Raw genomic sequence first — 20,662 nt, 5'->3', positions numbered from 1 at the left:
ATCTCTCCCCGAGTAGCCCCTCCTCGGGGGCCTCTGCATATCTCCTGTCCACCCTTAAGACCTCCCCCACCAACCTCTCCCTCTCCCTGCCCTCTCTCTTCTCACTGTGGGCCCTGATGGAGATTAACTCTCCCCTGACCACCGCCTTCAACGCCTCTCAGGCTACCCCCACCTGCACCTCTCAGTTGTCATTGGCCTCCAAGTAACTCTCAATGCACCCCCGCACCCTCCCGCACACCTCCTCATCCGCCAGTAATCCCACATCAAGACGCCACAGTGGGCGCTGGTCCCTCTCCTCTCCTAACTCCAGCTCCACCCAGTGCGGGGCGTAGTCTGAAATGGCTATGGCCGAATACTCCGTTCCTTCCACTTTCAGGATTAGCGCCCTACTCAAAACAAAAAAATCTATCCGGGAGTAAGCTCTATGTACATGGGAAAATAATGAGAATTCCCTGGCCAGGGGCCTAGCAAACCTCCATGGATCCACTCCCCCCATCTGGTCCATAAACCCCCTAAGCACCTTGGCCGCAGCCGGCCTCTTCCCCGTCTTGCATCTGGAGCGATCTAATGCTGGATCCAGCACCGTGTTGAAATCCCCCCCCCCCATTATCAAGCTTCCTGCCTCCAGGTCCGGAATCCGACCCAGCATGCGCTTCATAAATCCGGCATCACCCCAATTCGGGGCATATACGTTTACCAGTACCATCCACACCCCCTGCAACCTACTGCTCACCATCACGTATCAACCTCCATTATCCACTACAATATTCTTGGCCTCAAACGACACCCGCTTCCCCACCAGTATTGCAACCCCTCTGTTCTTCGCATCCAGCGCCGAATGGAATACCTGTCCTACCCATCCCTTTCTCAACCTGACCTGGTCTGCCACCTTCAAATGTGTCTCCTGAAGCATGACCACGTCTGCCTTCAATCCCTTTAAGTGCGCGAACACTCGGGCCCTCTTAACCGGCCCATTCAGGCCCCTCACATTCCAAGTTATCAGCCGGATTGGGGGGCTTCTCACCCCCTCCCTGCCGACTAGCCATCTCCTTTTCTAGGCCAGTCACGTGCCCACGCCTCCCGCACCCTCCAGTCCCCCAGACGGCGGACCCCCGCCCCGACCACCTCTCCTATTTCCAGTTCCCCATTGGCCAATGCAGCAGCAACCCTATACCCCCCTCCCCCCCCTCCCCCCGCTAGATCCATATCTAGCTCTTTTGCTCCCCCCATAACACTCCCGTAAGTCAGCTGACTCCTGCTGACCCCGGCCTCTCCCGCCTTCCCATCGACCCCACCAGTGTGGGAATCCCCCCATCCCCTCCTCCCTAGCAGTCAGTGTGCGCTCCTCCGACCCCCACCGCCGTCCTTCCCTAGCGCGGGAAAAAGCCCGCGCTTTCCTGAGCCGGCCCCGCCCCCTCTGGCGCAGCTCCTTTTGCGGCCTTATCTCAATTCCCCCATCCCCGGGCCTCCCCTCCCTCCAACACCGGCGCCCACACTCTCCCACAGTCTCCACATCAAATCCCTTCACCCATCCCCATCCAACACCCAACCAAGGGAACATTCCCTACACGTAGTTAAAACCATATATACAGCAGACATCCAGCCCACAACCACAGACCCTCAATTTGAGTCCAACTTTTCAGTCTGTATAAAGCTCCAAGCCTCCTCAGGTGTTTCGAAATAGTGGTGCCGATCTTGGAATGTGACCCACAATCGCGCTGGCTGCAGCATACCGAACTTCACCCCCTTCCTATGGAGCACTGCCTTGGCCCGATTAAAGCCAGCTCTCTTCTTGGCCACCTCTGCACTCCAGTCCTAGTAGATTCTGATCTCCGTGTTCTCCCACCTGCTGCTCCGCTCTTTCTTGGCCCATCTCAGGACACACTCTCTATCCATAAAGCGGTGAAACCTCACCACTACAGCCCTTGGCGGCTCTTTGGCCTTGGCTTTCCTTGCCAGGACCTGATGAGCTCTAGGGGGCTCGGGAATGCTCCCGCGCCCATCAGTGAATTGAGCATCGTGCTCACATATGCCCCGGTATCGGGCCACTCAACTCCTTCAGGGAGACCCAGAATCCGAAGATTCTTCCTCCTCGACCTATTCCCCAGGTCCTCAAATCTTTCCGCCCACCTCTTGTGCAGCGTCTCGTGCGCCTCCACCTTCACCGCCAGGCCCGAGATCTCATCCTCGTTCTCCGAGGCTTTCTGCCATACCTCCCGGATCGCCGCCCCCTGGGCCCTCCGGGTCTCCACTAGCTTCTCAATCGCCACCTTCATTGGCGCCAGCATTTCTGTCTTCAGCTGCTCAAAGCAGCATTTAAGAAACTCCTGCTGCTCCTGCGACCACTGCGCCCATGCTGCTTGGTCTCCACCCGCCGCCATTTTGCTTTTTCTCCCTCTCACTTTTCGCTGCTCCAAGATCCCTTTTTTCACTGCTCCACTCCTGGTCCAATCCATATACTGTTGGGGGGACCTTGCTGTCACTTTCCCACACTGGAAGCCGTCAAACAAGTGCCGTTGGGGCCCCTCTAGAGAGCCTTAAAGTCCGTTCCCGGCGGGAGCTGCCGAACGTGCGACCTATTCAGGCGTGGCCGCAACCGGAAGCCCTCCTAGATATTTATAACATTTGGTTAGTTTCATAGCATTCAAGTCTAAATGGAAATGAAAATACACAATCCGGACACTTCCACTGTCTGGAAGGTTACAGCCTGTCAATTACAGCCTACTAAAGGCTAATTCTTTTTGAAGCCTTGTGATGTGGTTTTGGCTCTCTAAGTAGTGACAGCTACTGTTTTCTACACCTCTGCAAGAGGCAGCAGGTGTAAGGGACAGCTAAGTGAAAAAACAATGAACTTTCACTGTTGCTGCCTTTACTGTTTTTTTAGCTTCCAGGCAGCGGGACTGATGGGGGGCCTGATATGGCGGGGCGGGGGTGGGGAAGGGGTGCCTGAAATGGCGGGTGGGGTGGAATATGATGCCTGATATGGCGGGCGGGGGGGGGTGGAGGGGGGTGTCGGGAGCGGGGGATGGAGGGGGTCCCTAATATGAGAGGGAGGGAAGTGCCTGATATGAAGGGGAGTGCCTGATATGGCAGGGGGGACTGCATGTATGGGGAAGTGTTTAATATGGGGGGGGGGGGGTTATGTGGGGATACGATGGTGGGGCTGGGGTGGGCGGAGTGGCAGTAGTTGCCTTGTGGGGGAAATGGGGCCCTTTGATGGACTTTGGGGCCACAGAATTCCGGCCATAGGTGCCGGAGGATAATGTCGTGGAGAATCAATGTCTCCAACCCGCTAATCGGATGCAAACGCGTTCAAATTACCCATTTGCACCCTTCCGTCGGCGCAGGGCTGGTAGCTTGCTGCCGACAGGGGACCGGAGCATCGGAAGGCACCCAATCCTGCGTTTTTGCTTGCAGTGGGAATCTTATCCACATCGGGAACTCTGCTACCGTCGGCGGAGAATCCATCCCTCTAAGTGTGGTGGGAAAATTCAGTGAAAATCTCCCCAAGTCCCAAATAAATGTCTTCAGTGTGGGTGGATTGCGATAGGAATCACACCAGGACAGCCTTTTTTTGAGAGAATTCCCTCCCACCCCCATTCTTCGGAATGCTTGAAGATAGTAAACAGTTTATTTTTAGCTCAAAAATTAACATTTGGAGGGGCAGCATGGTGGCGCAGTGGATAGCACTGCTGCCTCACGCCGCCGAGGTCCCAGCTTCGATCCCGGCTCTGGGTCACTGTCCGTGTGGAGTTTGCACATTCTCCCCGTGTTTGCGTGGGTTTTGCCCCACCAACCCAAAAAATGTGCAGGGTAGGTGGATCGGCCACGCTAAATTGCCCCTTAATTGGGAAAAATGAATTGGGTACTCTAAATTTACAAATAAAAAAAATAAACATTTAGTTCCTTGATCACTGAACTTCACTGATGCTTGGAAAGAAGTTATAATAATTAGTCCTGGGTCTTGTCTACCTTCATTTCAAACCAAAACACATAGGGAACAGTGTGAACGAGGTGATAATAATTTAGTCACCCATTATACATTTCTTCTGATTTTCATTGACGTCAATGGAAATGAAAGTCAACAGAGATGAGGAAGACAACTGAGCTCCGAGCACCTGTTTCACAAGTCAAAATGACTCCCCGACTTGATCCCCAGTTCTTTTAAGAAGTTAGGAATGCTGGATTCTAATGGCCGCATAATTGAGAATCAGAGAATCATATAATCCCTATAATGCAGAAGGAGGCCATTCGGCAAGACCCTTGGAATGAGCACTCTACACATGTCCACTCTGCCCTATCCCCATAACCCCTGGACACTAAGGGGCAATTTAACATGACCAGTCCACCTAACCTGCACATCTTTGGACTGCGGGAGGAAATTGGAGCACCCGGAGGAAATCCACGCAGAAAAAGTGCAAACTCTACAAAAACAGTTCTCCAAGGCTGGAATTGAACCCAGGTCCCTGGCACTGTGAGGCAGCAGTGCTAACCACTGCGCCACTGTGAGCCTAATGATAACACGAGAAATCATAGGCAAAAAATGCTGGCCCTGCCAGCAACGCCCACACCCGATAGAGGAATAAAATGAAAAGTGGGGCTACGAGGATAGCTCTTTGAAAGAGCTGGTAAAGACGCAGTTTGCCAAATAACCTCCTTACACGCTGTATAATTCTAACTGCAGAATAATAGTATTATTTTACTTTTGATTGAAAGAATCGACATATTAAATTAAATTAAGACAGGAACAGCTGATTTTGATTTAAGTACTGCTCCATGACATAGGTTTGCATAAATTGTCAGTCACTTGCAAATGCTTAATTCACTTGCATATAGCTCTCTCTGTTGGTGTACTGGAAGCTTGTCCTGCTTGTCTTAAAAAAATATTTTTTCAAAATGATTAAAAATTTGATATAATTTCCTTAAGATATTGTTCTGTAACACAACGGATGGTAATATTTAGATATGTATTCAATGCTCTCCATCTGGGTTATTTCACATCATTAAAGTCGATAAAAGCAAATGATCTTATTTGTGGAATTTGGAGATATGGACACTTGGGAACATTAATATTATTGCATCTTCTCGTCTGATGTTGACCTTCTCCCTTTTAGAGATATTTTATTAAAATGCAATATAATAATGTCTTACTGTGTAGAAATTATTTCCTACTCTTTGCTTTGTAGTACAGGAAATAAATGGCGTGCAAGGAGAAAATTGCTAACTCCGACATTTCATTTCACAATACTGGTGGAATTTCTAGAGGTTATGAATGAACAGGCCAATGTTTTACTGGAAAAGTGGGAGAAGGAAGTGGGACAGGGACCTTTTAATTGCTTCAATGATATCACACTCTGTGCTTTGGACATCATCTGTGGTGAGTTTGGACAAACTGTTAGAATGGGAAAAATGTATGGATGTATACAAGTTCACAGCTCAGAAAGAAGGATATTCAGCCTATTGTGTCTGACCTGACTCTTCACCAGAGCAATTGAAAATGAATCCCCCTCCATCCATAGTGACATATCTTCCGTTTCAAATGTTGGTTTGATTTTTATTATTTGAAACATGTATTGGTCCCTACCTCCAGTATTCCTCGGGGACAAAGCAATAGCCTGCTGCATCAGAACATTTCCTCTAAACTCTTGTTCCTCATTGCTTTCGTGATAATTTAAAATCGATGACTCCTGGTCACTGACGGATCAGCTTGAGGAAAGTCTTTGCCTAGATACTATATCAAAGGCTTTTGGACTTTTGGGGAAAAAAATCACTTGGTCTCTACATTGGCTCCTCTGCGCAAGTAGAAATATTTGTCATGCCTTCTCGAAACTATAAGTTCCCATCCGTGGCATTTTCCTGGTGAATCTATGGTTTAAATATTATTCTCTAATGGGTCATGCATAATTGTCTGCAGTTTGCTCACTGGCCTAATTGATGACTTTTGTAGTTTTACTCTATGGCCCCATTTAATGGCTTATTGCATTGACATATTTGGGAAATTATATATTTAAATCCCTGGTGTCTCTTCATGCACAGCTGTGAGTATTTTTCTGTTGAGAGTACTGTATACTCCACTCAAAATGAATATCTCCTGTTTCTTTGCATTAAATTGTATCTTCCACTTGTCTGACCGTTCTGCGAACATGTCTTCCTGAAGTCTTTTACCTACCTTCTCCATGTTAATCAAAAGAGACCCAATGTTTTAGACTTGTTCTCGTATATCTTTCTGAATTGTCTGTAGACTGTCTTCTCTGTTACAACTTGATGCGTTGGCGACCTGCACTGCACATCAATAATTGTACTCTGAGTGGAAGACCTCAATTCGGGACACATCAATGATTGTACTCGGAGTGAAAGTTCTCAATTCGGGAAAATTCTACTCTGTTGAGGTGTGTTTTGGCAAAAGTGAACTGGAAACAGTTACTTGGGTGAAAATCAGTGTCTGGGCAGTGGGAAGCATTGAAGGAAGTGCCGGTAAGGGTCAGAAAAAGGGCGGGACTCCCAAATCTTAGAGCCCCTAGATGTTCAGGTGCAACAAAGGAGATACAATAAACCAAAGAAGAGAACCTCTTGTCAGAGGAAAGATTGGAAAAGTTGGGACTGTCCCTGGAGAGAAGAAAGCCGCGAGGAGATTTGAGAGAGAAGTTCAAAGCGATGAATGGGCTAGAGAGGATAGATCGGGAGAAATTGCTCGTAAAAGGATCAAGAACGAGAGGGCACAGACCTAAAATGATTTGCAAATGTGATGTGAGTGGTTTGGGAGGCAGGTTCAATGATTGTTTCTGTTGAAATAATGTACAGGGGTACGGGGAAAGGCAGGGAAATGGCACAAAGCCAGATGATCCTTTGGGGAACCAGTGTAGATACGATGGGCTGATTGCCGTCCTACTGTGACAATCTGTGATTCTGAGATACTGAGAGATAAATACTGCAGGACATGAAGCTAGAGAAATCTATAATGGCTTTAAATACTTGAAGACAACAACAAATTAGAAGTAATACTCAAGGATAACTGTAACACCAGTAGCAATGCTGCTTTATGACATTCAATGCTCGGAAACCAAATTGCACAGGGAATGAGTGATGCAAAACTCAAACAATCATGATCAGAACAGAAAGGTTTAACACTGGAAATCGCACTTGACAAGTGCAGATCGCAAGAAAAAAGTAAGTTTAAGTTTTAAACAAGCTAAAACACCGTAAAAGTTCTTTTCCACAGGTCTGAAGAAGTCAAAATGGTGTCTGAGTGCATTTTAAATTTCCTGGGGAATAAAAGACGCAAATCTGGGTCTGCGCATGTGCAGGAAACCACAGCTGCGCATGTGCAGTTGAAAATAGCCATTATGGGCGCAGATCGTTCTGCGCATGCGCAAGACGCACACGCGCAGTCAGCAGAAGATCGAACACCGTTCGCCGAGAACGAAAAGGCCGCACAGTTCGACGACGGACCTGCGCATGCACAAACCACTCGTGCGTAGTTGGTCAAAAAGAGCGCACAGTTCAAAGATGGATTTGCGCATGCGCAAGCCGCAGATCCATCTTTGAACATGAAGAGAACAATAACAAATCCGAAACAAAAGAAGATGATTTGTTTATCGAAAAATACTACTCCGACATGGCTGAGTTATTCGGATATGCTAATCATAGCATCAGCAACATGGTTGCAAAGCTCAACACGACTCTACTCATGGTAGATGAATCCAATACCATGATGCAAATACCCAAGAAGAACACAACACCATACAGAGAGTACTGACCGACTCTGTTGAGAGAGCACAGATCGACTACACCGAGAACACTGCGCGACTCCACACACAGTGCGATGAAAGACTCCACAGAGAGAGCGGCACAAGCCTGCACAGAGAGCTCGATGACAGACTCCAAAATGGAAGCAATTAAAGACTCCATAGCGAATGACATGCATGATCAAGATCACGGAGGTCTATCCACCTCAGACTAAGCAGACTATGAAAGTCTACCAAGCTCACGTGAACAAAGAAGACAATGTAAATCTACGCACTGTATGTGAAAACAGTGACAATGTGATCACAATCGACATACAGGATGTGCAGGATCACAGCGCGACTGACAGATCTCAGCCTGTCTGTACAGAAGCACTCAACAATCAGAGTAGAGCTGCTCATGAGTCCAGTGAGACCATGTCAATTGAAATCTCATCCACTCTAAACTTACCCCAAGAAAATTAAATCTTGAAGATTTTGACTCCAGAGGAGGAGCACCAAGAAACCAAAGATGATTCAAATGAACCAGAAATGACTCCAGGAGAGGAGCACCAAGGAAGCGAAGAAGAGGAATCAAATCCACCACAAATGACTGGTCACCAAGATCAATGCAACATCAGATCATTCTTACAATTCTCAAGAAGAAATGCTCAATGAAACATCAGATACCACAAAGGACACTGACACCAATAACTTTGAGAATGACTCAAATTATCCACACAAAACAGTAATTGAGCGCAACAAGAACAACAAAAACCACAAGAACAACAACAAAAACTACAAGAACAACAACAAGAAGCATAACAAAGACAACAACAGCAACAACAAGAACAATAAAAACAACAAGAACAACAACGAAAACCACAAGAACAACAAAGACAGAAACAACAAAAAAACAACCTGTACAACTCTGCACATGATGGACAATGCAACAGCACACTCCAAAACAATGACAAGAATACAAACATACGATGGCATGACAACGAATCTCACAAATTCACATTTGCTCCAGAACAAACAAGCACACCAGCTTTCAGGGCAGATGACACACTAAATCGATACCACAAGCACAGAAAAATGTCCACGTCAGTCAACATAAGTGTTTCAACCATTCAAACACCTCGTGATGACTTGTTGGTTACCTAAAACACAAGAACACTGACGACATTCACAAATAAGTTACAAAATCAATATCACCACGACAACAAAAGAAACAAAACTCAACTGAACAAATTCATGAAGTTTGGACTCATAAATGTTTTTATTAAGATTGGATTAATAAATATTAATTGGCTTTGTATAATAACCAATATCATCACCACTTATACAGATATGCATATCATAATTAATCTAACTGTTCTGTACAATTTTCCTTAACACTGTACAGAAAATCTGTAAAAGAAAAAAGGGGGATGTAGTGATCTGCATATCTGTGTATATATACAAGGGGTCAATGTAAATGCAATACAACTAAGCAATCACTAGAGGGAGCATGGGAGATGTATAAATACAGACAGACAGGAAGTCAGAGGCACTCTTCAGAGGAACGGCAGCTGGTGAACAGGACACAGACAGGCAGCTCAGATGTAACATGGTATAAGCACTGGAGAGAGAATGAACTCATACAAATAAAGCATTTACTTCAACTGTAAGACTATGAGCTTTATTCAGACACAAGGAATAATACAGTGTGAAAGGCCAAACTGCAGAGAAACTAACATCAGAGGGTAAACCGTGACAGATATAGATGTGGGGGAGGGGAAGAGGGAAGCAAAGGGTAGAAAGGGTAACAAAAGGCGGATAAGATGGGGGGGTGAATATATATAAAGAAAGATAAGAGAGAAAGAAATGGTTAAAAACAGTTCAAATGAAATGGGATGAAAACAAATGGGTCGAGGTGGGGTGGAGCTAATCATCTGAAGTTGTTGAATTCGATGTTGAGACCAGAAGGCTGTAGCGTGCCTAACCGGAAGATGAGATGTTGTTCCTCCAGTTTGCGTTGAGCTTCACTGGAACATTGTAGCAGGCTGAGGACAGACATGTGGGCATGGGAGCAGGGTCTTGTGTTAAAATGGCAAGCAACGGGAAGGTCAGGGTCCTGAATGCGTGCAGACCGAAGGTGCTCAGCAAAGCGATCACCCAGTCTGCATTTGGCGAGGATTAGCCGGAAGCCAGAGGATTGGGAAATCCTTAAAAGCGAGCAGAGGACAACTAAAAAAGCAATAAGGGGAGAGAAGATGAAATATGAGTGCAAGCTAGCGAGTAATATAAAAGAAGAAAGGAAGAGTTTTTTTCAATATATGAAAGGTAAGAGAGAGGCAAACATAGACTTTGGAACACTGGAAAATGTGACTGGAGAAGTAATAATAGGAAACAAAGAAATGGCAGACGAACTGAATAGTTACTTTGCATCAGTCTTCATGGTGGAAGACACCAGTGGGATGCCAGAGCTCCAGGAGAACCAGGGGACAGAGGTGAGTGCAGTGCCCATCACTAAGGAGAAGGGTCTGGGAAACCGAAAGGTCTGAAGGTGGATCAGTCACCTGGACCGGATGGACGACACCACAGGGTTCTAAAGAGATAGCTGAGGATATTGTGGAGGCATTGGTGGTGATCTTTCAGGAATCACTGGAGGCAGGAAGGGTCCCAGAGGACTAGAAAGTAACTAATGTAACACCGCTATTTAAGAAGGGAGGGAGGCAGAAGATGGAAAATTATAGGCAAGTTAGCCTGACTTTGGTCATTGGTAAGATTTTAGAATCCGTTATTATAAGATGAGATCGTGGAGTACTTGGATGTACATGATAAAATAGGACTGAGTCAGCACGGCTTTTTCAAAGGGAGGTCATATCTGACAAATCTGTTAGAGTTCTTTGAGGAAGTAACAAGGACGTTAGACAGAGGAGAACCAGTGGACATGATTTATTTAGGTTTCCAGAAGGCCTTTGACAAGATGTCACATGGGAGATTGTTAAATAAGTTAAGAGCCCATGGTGTTGGAGGATTGGCTGACTGGCAGAAAGCAGAGAGTGGGGATAAAGGGTTTTTTTTCAGGATAGCAGCCAGTGACTAGCGGTGTGCCTCAGGGGTCTGTGCTGGGCCCACAGCTTTTCACAATATACATTTATGATCTGGAAGAAGGAACTGAAGGCACTGTTGCTAAGTTTGCAGATGATACAAAGATCTGTAGAGGGACAGGTAATATTGAGGAAGCAAGGGGCTGCAGAAGGATTTGGACAAGGTAGGAGAGTGGGCATTGAAGTGGCAAATGAAATACAATGTGGAAAAGTGTGAGGTTATGCACTTTGGAAGGAGGAATTTAGGCATAGACTATTTTCTAAATGGGGAAATGCTTAGGAAATCAGAAGCACAAAAGGACTTGGCAGTCCTTGTTCACAATTCTGTTAAGGTTAACGTGTAAGTTCAGTTGGCAGTTAGGAAGGCAAATGCAATGTTAGTATTCATGTCAAGAGGGCTAGAATACAAGACCAGGGATGTACTTCTGAGGCTGTGTAAGGCTCTGGTCAGACCCCATTTGGAGTATTGTGAGCAGTTTTGGGCCCTGTATCTAAGGAAAGATGTGCTGGCCTTGGAAAGGTTCCAGAGGAGGTTCACAAGAATAACCCCTGGAATGAAGAGCTTGTCATATGAGGAACCGTTGATGACTCTGGGTTTGTACTCGTTGGAGTTTAGAAGGATGAGGGGGGATCTTATTGAAACTTACAGGATACTGCGAGGCCTGGATAGAGGATGTTTCCACTTCTAGGAAATGTCATGATATACGGACACACACATAATGATATACAGACGAGCAGCTAAAGGACACAGAGAACAGGATATGACCAATAAGCAGGCAGGACACTCAGCGATGGGATCTGACTATAAAAGACACGAGGCACTCACACTCCGCCTCTTTCCACTGATGAACATCTAGAGAGTCAGTCAAGGGTGTTGTTACAATCTCACACCCCCACCACGTGGCTAAGAACTAATCTGGTTCAGTCAGACAGAGTAACCACACTTAAGTTAGCAGAGAGTCGAACTCACAGAGAACTGTGCTAACTGTGCTATTAGTTCAATAAACCTGATTGAACTAACTTCAAGGTCTGGAGTATCTTTCTGATCTATGCTGCATCCAGTTACAGCCAGTGTTAGACCAGTGTACATAACACGACAGGAAAAACTAGAAGCAGAGGACACCATCTCAGACTAAAGGAACGATCCTTTAAAACAGAGATGAGGAGGAATTTCTTCAGCCAGAGAGTGGTAAATCTGTGGAACTCTATGCCGCAGAAAGCTGTGGAGGCCAAATCACTGAGTGTCTTTAAGACACAGATAGATAGGTTCTTGATTATAAGGGGATCAGGGGCTAGGGGACGAAGGCAGGAGAATGGGGATGAGAAAAATATCAGCTGTTACTGAATGGCAAAGCAGATTCGATGGGCCGAGTGGCCTAATTCTGCTTCAATGTCTTATGGCCTTGTAATCCCTTAATACCATTGGCGAACAAAAGTCTGTTGATCTCAGTTCTAAAATAAACAGCATCAATTGCTATTTGCAGAAGAGAGTTCCAAACTTCTGTCACCCTTTGCAGGAAGAGGAGTTTCCTAATTTCACTCCTGTAAGCTCTGGCTCTATATTATCACCGAAAGGAGTTGTGGGAGTATGTCAGAAGAGAAGGATGTAATTATACGTGCAGTATAAAGAGGGTAGTAAGTTTTGAAATGAGAAAGAGCTGTGCCCTTTTGGTTGTAATGTTGTAGGAAGTGGGGAAGAGGTTGAAAGTAGTATCGTGAGGTGCTGTTGAGGAAGGTGAAGTGAAGAGCTGTACTCACCCTTACTGCTCTTTGGCTACCTTCTTGTATTGAATGCAGGTTCTTCTTGTATTGAATGCAGGTTCTTGGAGTGATGCTGCTACCATTGACCCTGTCAGCCAAATTTATTTAGGCCTGCATCATCCTGGCGTTAGGAATGCACATGTGTTTTTTGCACGAAGTATTGTTTTGTACAGGGGTCCTCACTTCCTCCACCTGGACCTCTTGTCTATCAGAAATGTGAGGTGGGGTGGAGGTAATAGGCTAGCCCAGTCGTGCCAACGGTTCTCAAAATTGTAGAATTTAAAAAGTGTAGGCTGAGAATGCAACTTAGTATTAAGCTGGCCTTGGGACTTGTGCTGTAAGCTACATGCAGTCATATGGGTACTACCTAGTTCTGTGACTGATTATAAGGACAGCCCATCCATCAAATTTAACGGATGGCCAGGAATTTAAACCATCCAGGCCAGAACTGTCATAGGGGCTTGTCACCTACCCGATTCCTCCCTGGGTTAAAATTGGGGCTTAAATTTTGAACATTGTTTAATATTTGATTCCTTGGACTTTCAGCCAAATAGGATTTTTTTCAGCCTATATAATTAAACATTTGAAAATTAAATTAAAGCTAAATTATAAGCTTCAAAACTGAAACTTCGAAGGTTTATCAAATTAGAGCTCTACTTCCAATGAATAACGTAACTTTTTCTCAATGGTTAATTATAATTCCAGTCACTACCATGACTGAGACATCGTCCATACCTCAGAGTTGCTCCTCATGTATTCTCTCTTTTTTAAAATGTATTTTATTCTAAACATGTATCAAACACCCCAGGAATCATACTTCCCAGCAATCAACTATACAGTCTCCCCATGTATTCTCACAGAGAGTAATGATGTGTGAATTGATGAGTCAGTGGTTTTGGTGATTTTTGTGTTGACACATTTCGTCTATCTTTGATATGATAAAACAAATAGCATCAGTGTTTATAGATATAAGCTTATTTGTATATTTTTTAGAAACATTTTTTAATTTTTCCAATTAAGGGGCAATTTAGGGGCGACTGTCCAAAGGCTGTCAGCTGCCAAGTGTCGGGTGCGGAGGCTGCACATGAGGCTCTCTGCAGTGGGATGCAGGGCTCACTTGTGCCTGACACTGTTGCCCCTCACCCCCTCTGGGGGACTCCCGGAATCTGGCACATCATAATTGAAGGTTCTTTTGTTTTACTGCCTCCGTAGATAGTTCACGCAATGCCCTATTGGGCCCCCTTCCACCCTCCCTCCGTCCCTCCCCAACCCCACCCTTCCTTTCCCTTCTGTTGGTACAGAGGCGAGTGTATCTGGTCTCTCCAGTGCAAAGTTTGGTGCTTGTACCATTTGTTTTTTGTAGAAATGTGTTGTGAACTGTTTTAATAATCAGAGTATCCACCCCCCCTCCCCGTCCATTGGTACTGAGGGGAGGGTACCCTGTTTCTCCAACACAAAATTAGTGTTTGTACTGTTTGGTCTTGTATATATTTTTTTACTGTTTTAATAAAAAGATATGGCCAATCCACCTACCCTGCACATCTTTGGGTTGTGGGGGCGAGAGCCACACAGACACAGGGGGGAAATATACAAACTCCGCACGGACAGTGTCCCAGGGCCAGGATCTAACCCGGGTCCTCGGCGGCGTGAGGCAGCAGTGCTAACCACTGCACCACCATGCCATCCTCTTGTGTATTTCTAATGTTAAAGTTAAATGTTTTGATCAGCACGAATATGCCACTTACCATAAGGATTTTTAATTCTAGAAACTGCTATGGATAAGAAGGTCTATGCTCAGAGTAAAAGTGACTCGGAATATGTACATGCAATTTACAAGTGAGTTCCTTGTATTCCATAAGTCGTTTTTTCCTGTTTATCATTTATGTTTTCTATGTCTTTTGATGTGAGGTAGGAGATGATCCTTCATGATAAAGTTCCATTCAGAAGAATTGAGTGGTGGCAGGATAATCCATATATTTCTGCCATTAATGTTAATTATTATACTTTCCATTGCTTTTAATTTGATCTTTTGTGAACAACCTGTTCCAAATTCAATGATAGTTTAAAGAAATAAATGGCCTCATTTTACTGGGTGAAAAGTAGATTTAAGGACTGACAGTTACTGATGATTATTTGTTGTATTTTCACAGTGCAGATAGAGATTTTTATAGATATTTCATTTTCGTTCCACCTTCTGCAGATATTAGCTATAAATGGGTAAACATCAACTTCCTCAGAGTGCAGATGTGGGGTGGATTTTAACTCTACCTACCTGACTTACACCAGGTAGTGAGCAGTTAATTTGGTGGCCAGGCCCCCAGGACATTTTATTTGGGTGCTTTGCATTGAATTTCATTTTAACTTGTAAAAGGATTGAGAACGCGAGGGCACAGATTTAACGTGATTTGCAAAATAAGCTAAATGTGTGTGAGAAAAAACTTTTCACACAACAAGTGGTTCGGGTCTGGATTGCACCGCCTAGAAGTGTGGTGGAGCCAGGTTCAATCAAAGCATTCAGGAGGCCATTAGATAATTACTTGAATAGAAACAATTTACAGGGGTACGGGGAAAAGGCAGGGGGATGGCACTAAGTCATGATGCTCGTTTGGAGAACTGGTGCCGACACGATGTGACAAATGGCTTCTTCCTGCACTGGAACAATTCTGTGATCAGAACAACACCCTATGTAAGTCAGTGAGGTCATTCTTTTTAACATGAAGATTGAGGTCCAACGGTGTTAACAAACTTTAAGTGCAATTTAATTGTGCAGGAGTGGGGAAGCTGGTCAGAAGATCAGGACCAGAGGGGCTCTTGGGCTTTGTAGATAGCAAGCAGATCTTGAAAGGGCAGTAGGTGAGCCACGCGTTGCAGAGTACCGAGACCTACCCTGCTGTTATAGCCACAATGCTAATATGAATGATTTAGATAAACTTCCGGTGAGGTGAGCACCAATTTGGTCAATGGGGAATGTGTTTGCATTGCCAAGTGTAAAATACTACCTGCCACTTGTGAGCCAAGCTTGAATATCGTTCAAACCCTGCTGTCGGCCAGTGTAAAACAGAAGTCTTCTTTTGCAGTTGTGAATAAGTGAGTAGAGTCGAGTTTGAGTAAGCTGTATTGAAGATAATGATTTCTCTTTGATTAGGATGAGTGATTTGGTTCACCGCAGACAGAAGATGCCTTGGTTTTGGCCTGACTTTTTGTTCAACACATTTGGGGAAGGAAGGGAACATGACAAAGCTCTCAAAATCTTGCACACCTTCACAGAAAAGGTAGATTTATCGTGCTTTTTTAACACCGATACATAAAAGGTTGGAAGCCATCAGCAAGTGAGGCAGTGACTGCGGAGTGAACAGAGGAACCAACATTTTGAGTGTAAAAGCTGGAATATTTATCGATGAGGACTGTTTAAATATTACTGTTACTGTTCTGCGATATGCTGCAGTTTTACCAATGGGGTTGCACTCACAGTGCTAATTCTTGCTCTTCACAGATGCTGCCTCACTGGCTGGGGGTTTCCAACATTTCATGTTTTTTCAGATAGCTAGGATTTGCCATTGCTTTTTTGATTGCTTTCTTTGTTTTTGTTAAGTTAGCAAATTAATTGAAAAGGAAGGAAAAGGCAGTTTATAAAATATAAACATTTCATAAACGTATAAAGAGCGAGCCAGACTCTAGAGACCGAAAACATTTATTGGCATCCATAGAATCCCGACAGTGCGGAAAGAGGCCATTCAGCCCATCGATCATTGACCCCCCAAAAGAGCACTCTACCTAGGTCCACTCCCCAGCCCTAGCCCCGTAACCCCACTTAACCTGCACAGACACTAAGGGGCAATTTAGCATAGCCAATTCACCTAACCTGCACATCTTTGGAGTGTGGATGGAAACCAGAGAACCCGGAGGAAACCCATGCAGACACGGGGAGGAAGTGCAAGCTCGAAACTGACAGTCACCCAAGATCAGAATTGAACCCGGGTCCCTGGACAGTGCTAACCACTGTGCCACCATGCGTGTGAACATTGAAAGTGCTAACGTTAATAGACTAAGATTTATTTCAAAACAATGAGGAGTTTGTTGCTTGTGGATGCCTTGGCCTTTGACGATAATTAATTATCGGCCTGCATACATTGCTTTTAGGCTCCCAATTAATGGCCTGAATTCTGCGGTCAGCAGTGAAACAAGGGTGCTTGCCACTGACCCTGAAGAAAGTCTCGCTGAGAGATCTAACGATCTCCGTGTGGAGAACTTTGCCTCTCTTGCTGGTGGTAGATTCTAGTGTCATTTAATAAGGACTCCCCATGTGGATCTGCAATGATGCCAACAATGCAAAGGATTCTCACAGGCTGCCAACCAAGAAATTAAAAGCACTAAAATCAAATGATTTACATTTTTTTCACATAAAGCAAAATAAAGACTGGGCTTTGCACAGTGGTGAAAACTGAAGCTGCAAGAATTTGAAAAACACTTTCTAAAAGATTATTTGAAATGACAATCTGAGAAATTGAACAATGCTCCACAAATTGATTTTTTTTCAGGCCCAGACCTGTTGTTCCTCAATAATTATTACTTTAAGTCACTATTACTAACACAGTTACACCTGGTTGAACCTGTTGCAATTTTTCACAGGGTTTCTAACTGCGATGTTAGAGCAGAGAAGGGGACGCTCGGCTCCTTGGGGTGGATTTCAATGATTGCTGCTGGGTGGGAGTCCAGGGTGCTCCACAGCGCCGCCCCTGGTTGAGCAGTGAACGACAGACCGCAACATCAGGGGTGGAATTCTCCTGCTATTCGCTGGTGACGGGACTCTCTGATCCCGCCGGCAGCACCCCCCCGCTCGCGGGTTTCCTGGCGGTGTCAGCGATCGGCATGCCAAATTCTCCGTCCTCGCGAGCAGCGGTGGCGGGCGGACACTCAACAGAGAATCCTGGCCCAGGATTTGTGTTTTAATCCGTGTTTGTGTTAAATCATGAAACTACAATCCGTTTCAGAGGGATAGTGACTGACAAACGCTGCCAGTTTGCCATTTAAAAGAAACCCCTGCAAATTGCGAGACATGGTGTACTTCTGGATTCCCCCTTCTTAGGTTCCCACATAAAATGCCCCCTCTAACAAGACACCCATTTCCATCCTATTTTCCCTCCCTCTCCTGGAGGTACTGACTGCCGTGGAAGCACTGCCAAAGCTGAAATGGCTGGATGAGGGGCCCTGGGATCTGCAGCGTTAGGCAGCAGTCGAATAGCTGGAAGCAGTAGGAAGACCGGCTGGGTCTCTGGATTTGTGAGAACTACAACAATTATTATCCATTCCAATGACTTGGTCAGGCTACTTCTCAGCAAGTTAATTTGTTGTTTCTTATTAGGTGATTGCTGAGAGGTTTTGCAAAACAGGAAATTCTGAGGAAGTTAACCATTCTGATTCGGACTCCAATTCATCGAGGGTAAAGAAGCACAGGGCCTTTCTTGACCTGATACTCAACACGACTGATGAAAGTGGGAAGAAGTTGAGTCTGCAGGACATAAGAGAAGAAGTGGACACATTCATGTTTGAGGTAAGATTTAGGGCGGGATTTTCCAGCCGTTCCTGCCAGCAGAATCTTCCAGTCCCGTCGATGTATTACATAAAATAATGATACAAGGGTTGAAATTATTCGCTAGTGTATGGACCGATAACATATTTGGATAATATTCTCCAGTCCATTTTTAATGGCGATGTTAACTCAGTTAAAATTAGTTGGTTAGTACTTCCATTAAAATAGTGTATCAAGTCATATATTTATCTGCTGATATTGGCCACTGCAATTTCCAGGCTGTAAATGGCATTAATATTGTTTTAAAACACCCTGAAAGGTCATTTACATCATTGTATTTGCAGATTGGTTTAATAGCTTCATTGTGGAGAGCCAAAGGGAATTTAATTTACAATCTTTAAAAAAAACCATCAGATAGGACTTTTCCGGTGGTGGGTTCACACCCCACCACAGTAACATTCTCATTGGGTTAGAGAAACGGAGATGGCAAGAGATAATCTTTATTATTGCCACAAGTAGACTTACATTAATGCTGCAATGAAGTTACTGTGAAAAGCCCCTAGTCGCCACATTCCGGCACCTGTTCGGGTATACGCAAACACAGGGAGAATGTGCAGACTCCGCACAGTGACCCAAGCCGGGAATCGAATTCGGGACCCTGGCGCTATGAAGCAACAGTGCTAACCACTGTTCTACCGTGCCGCCCGTACAGGTTTTACAAACAGGAATACAGGTGGAGTAAACCCTGAAGGGCAAATGGAATTCTGGATTTTATATGGGTGGTCAAAGAATACATGTGATGACGACCTATCACAGGCTATTGGTTAGACCACAGTTAGATTAGCGTGTGCAGGTTATCGATAAATCATGAAGCCTCAGAAAAGGTTCAGTGCAGATTTGCGAGAAACTATCTGCTCCAATGGATACAATCCTAACCTTTCCAATCTCTCGTCACAACTTTTTGAAAGCCATGCAACAACCTCAACTGTATTTACTAAAGAAGGTTCAAGGGGAACTAATAGAAGTGTCTGAAGGTTTTGCACTGGTTTGAAAAGGTAAATTGTGATTGATGATTCTTGCTGGGCATTGAATAACCAACAGGCAAGAAAAGCAAAGGATTACTGGAAAATGAAATTTATGACCTCAAATTCTATGCAAGTAAAACATTATAACTATAGATAAACATTATAACCATAGATAAAGACCTTAGTGTGAATGAGAGAGCAAGCTAATGATGTTACAATAGATAGGTCCATAGGAGGGGATAGGCCCTGGCGCAGTGGGCTGAACGGCATGTGCTTTTTTTTGTGACTGTGATTCCTTTTGAAGGATGCTGTCTGAAGCTGAGTGTATGAATTTTGAAAATGATTGCCGTGTGATGGATCAGTGCTGATTGCTTCTTCATCTCGGGTGAATCCAGCTTATGAATAGGAGGGTGGGAACACATCTGGCTAAACCTGCTAAAACATGACAGAAAATATTAAATTTGGTATCTAGGATTGGTAGTTTGTTCATGTCGGTCCTTCAGTTCATTGTGTGTGTCTCTCCCTGATTCTCAGATGTCATAGCTCAAACACTGTTGTTTTCAATTAACAAAATACAGATTAAATCGGGTCATAATTCAAGGCTTCCTGGTTTTCAAAGTTTTTTTTTCTTGCCCTTATTTTTCTCAAAATAATTCCAATTGGGATGAGGAAAGATGTTGTGTGTCGGCTGACCTCTTTTGACCATTGCTTCATTCCTCTGGTATCTCCGAAATGCCAGTCATTAGAGTGTTTGCAATTTCTCAAAAAGCTCAGCTGATAATAAGGAATTGTGAATTTTTTTTTCACATCTCAAATTAGGATGAGGCCTAATAGAAAGTGAAGGAAAGTGAAAAAATGAATTTTCAGCAGGGTTGCAAAACGGGCAGTAGCAGATCAGACACCCAGCATACACTCAGGAAAGGAAAACGGTTCAAAGTACTTCAGCCTCAGTTTTTCGCATGATGAGCAGTGGGGGTGGGGGGGGGGGGGGGGGGGGGGGTGGGGGGGGGGGATATTTGTTTAGAGCCAAAACAATGGAATTGTTGTTTTCACATTAATGGTGAAAAAGAACATTTGGCAACCGCATTTTAAATTACAGTTTGCCATTTTAGAAATGCTCTGCATGGTTTAGTGGAGTTTAGGTTGGGAATGTTGGTGGTGGGAGAACTGAATAACCCATTATGTCAAACAATTAAATCGCAGCCCAGTTCAAGTATCCAGGTATCAAGGCCCCACCCTTCTCAACCTTGTCCCTCGCCTGAAGTGTGGTGACTCATGGTTAAATCACCACGAGCCAGTGACATGTTCTGTAGACTGGCCGTGTGGGTTGGGGGGGGGGTGGGGGGAGGCATTCCCAGCCAGGGCCTGGAAACAAAACAATGTTGTTCGATAGCAGGAGCACCGGATTCGTCCCCACCCAGAATGGACTCTTTATTTTTAGTTAAATGGCATCTACATTCTTTTTTTGCTTGTTCAATGAAACAAGTAAGAGTTTGGGTAATGCCATTTTACTCTTCAGCTTTCAAG

The 20,662-nt window shown here is 44.7% G+C and overlaps 1 protein-coding gene across 1 annotated transcript in view; it reads left to right on the top strand.

Moving 5' to 3' along the window:
* Window positions 1-20,662, top strand: part of LOC140408956 (cytochrome P450 4V2-like) — a 72,300-nt gene that overhangs the window by 17,182 nt on the left and 34,456 nt on the right. Inside the window, exons 4-7 of the mRNA XM_072496905.1 lie at window positions 5,187-5,377; window positions 14,347-14,416; window positions 15,726-15,852; window positions 17,943-18,131. Coding sequence (XP_072353006.1) covers window positions 5,187-5,377; window positions 14,347-14,416; window positions 15,726-15,852; window positions 17,943-18,131 — 577 coding nt within the window. The remainder of the gene's footprint in view (window positions 1-5,186; window positions 5,378-14,346; window positions 14,417-15,725; window positions 15,853-17,942; window positions 18,132-20,662) is intronic.

Source organism: Scyliorhinus torazame, chromosome 3, assembly GCF_047496885.1.
Source record: "Scyliorhinus torazame isolate Kashiwa2021f chromosome 3, sScyTor2.1, whole genome shotgun sequence".
Taxonomy (NCBI): domain Eukaryota; kingdom Metazoa; phylum Chordata; class Chondrichthyes; order Carcharhiniformes; family Scyliorhinidae; genus Scyliorhinus; species Scyliorhinus torazame.
This window is presented reverse-complemented; position numbering and strand designations above follow the sequence as displayed.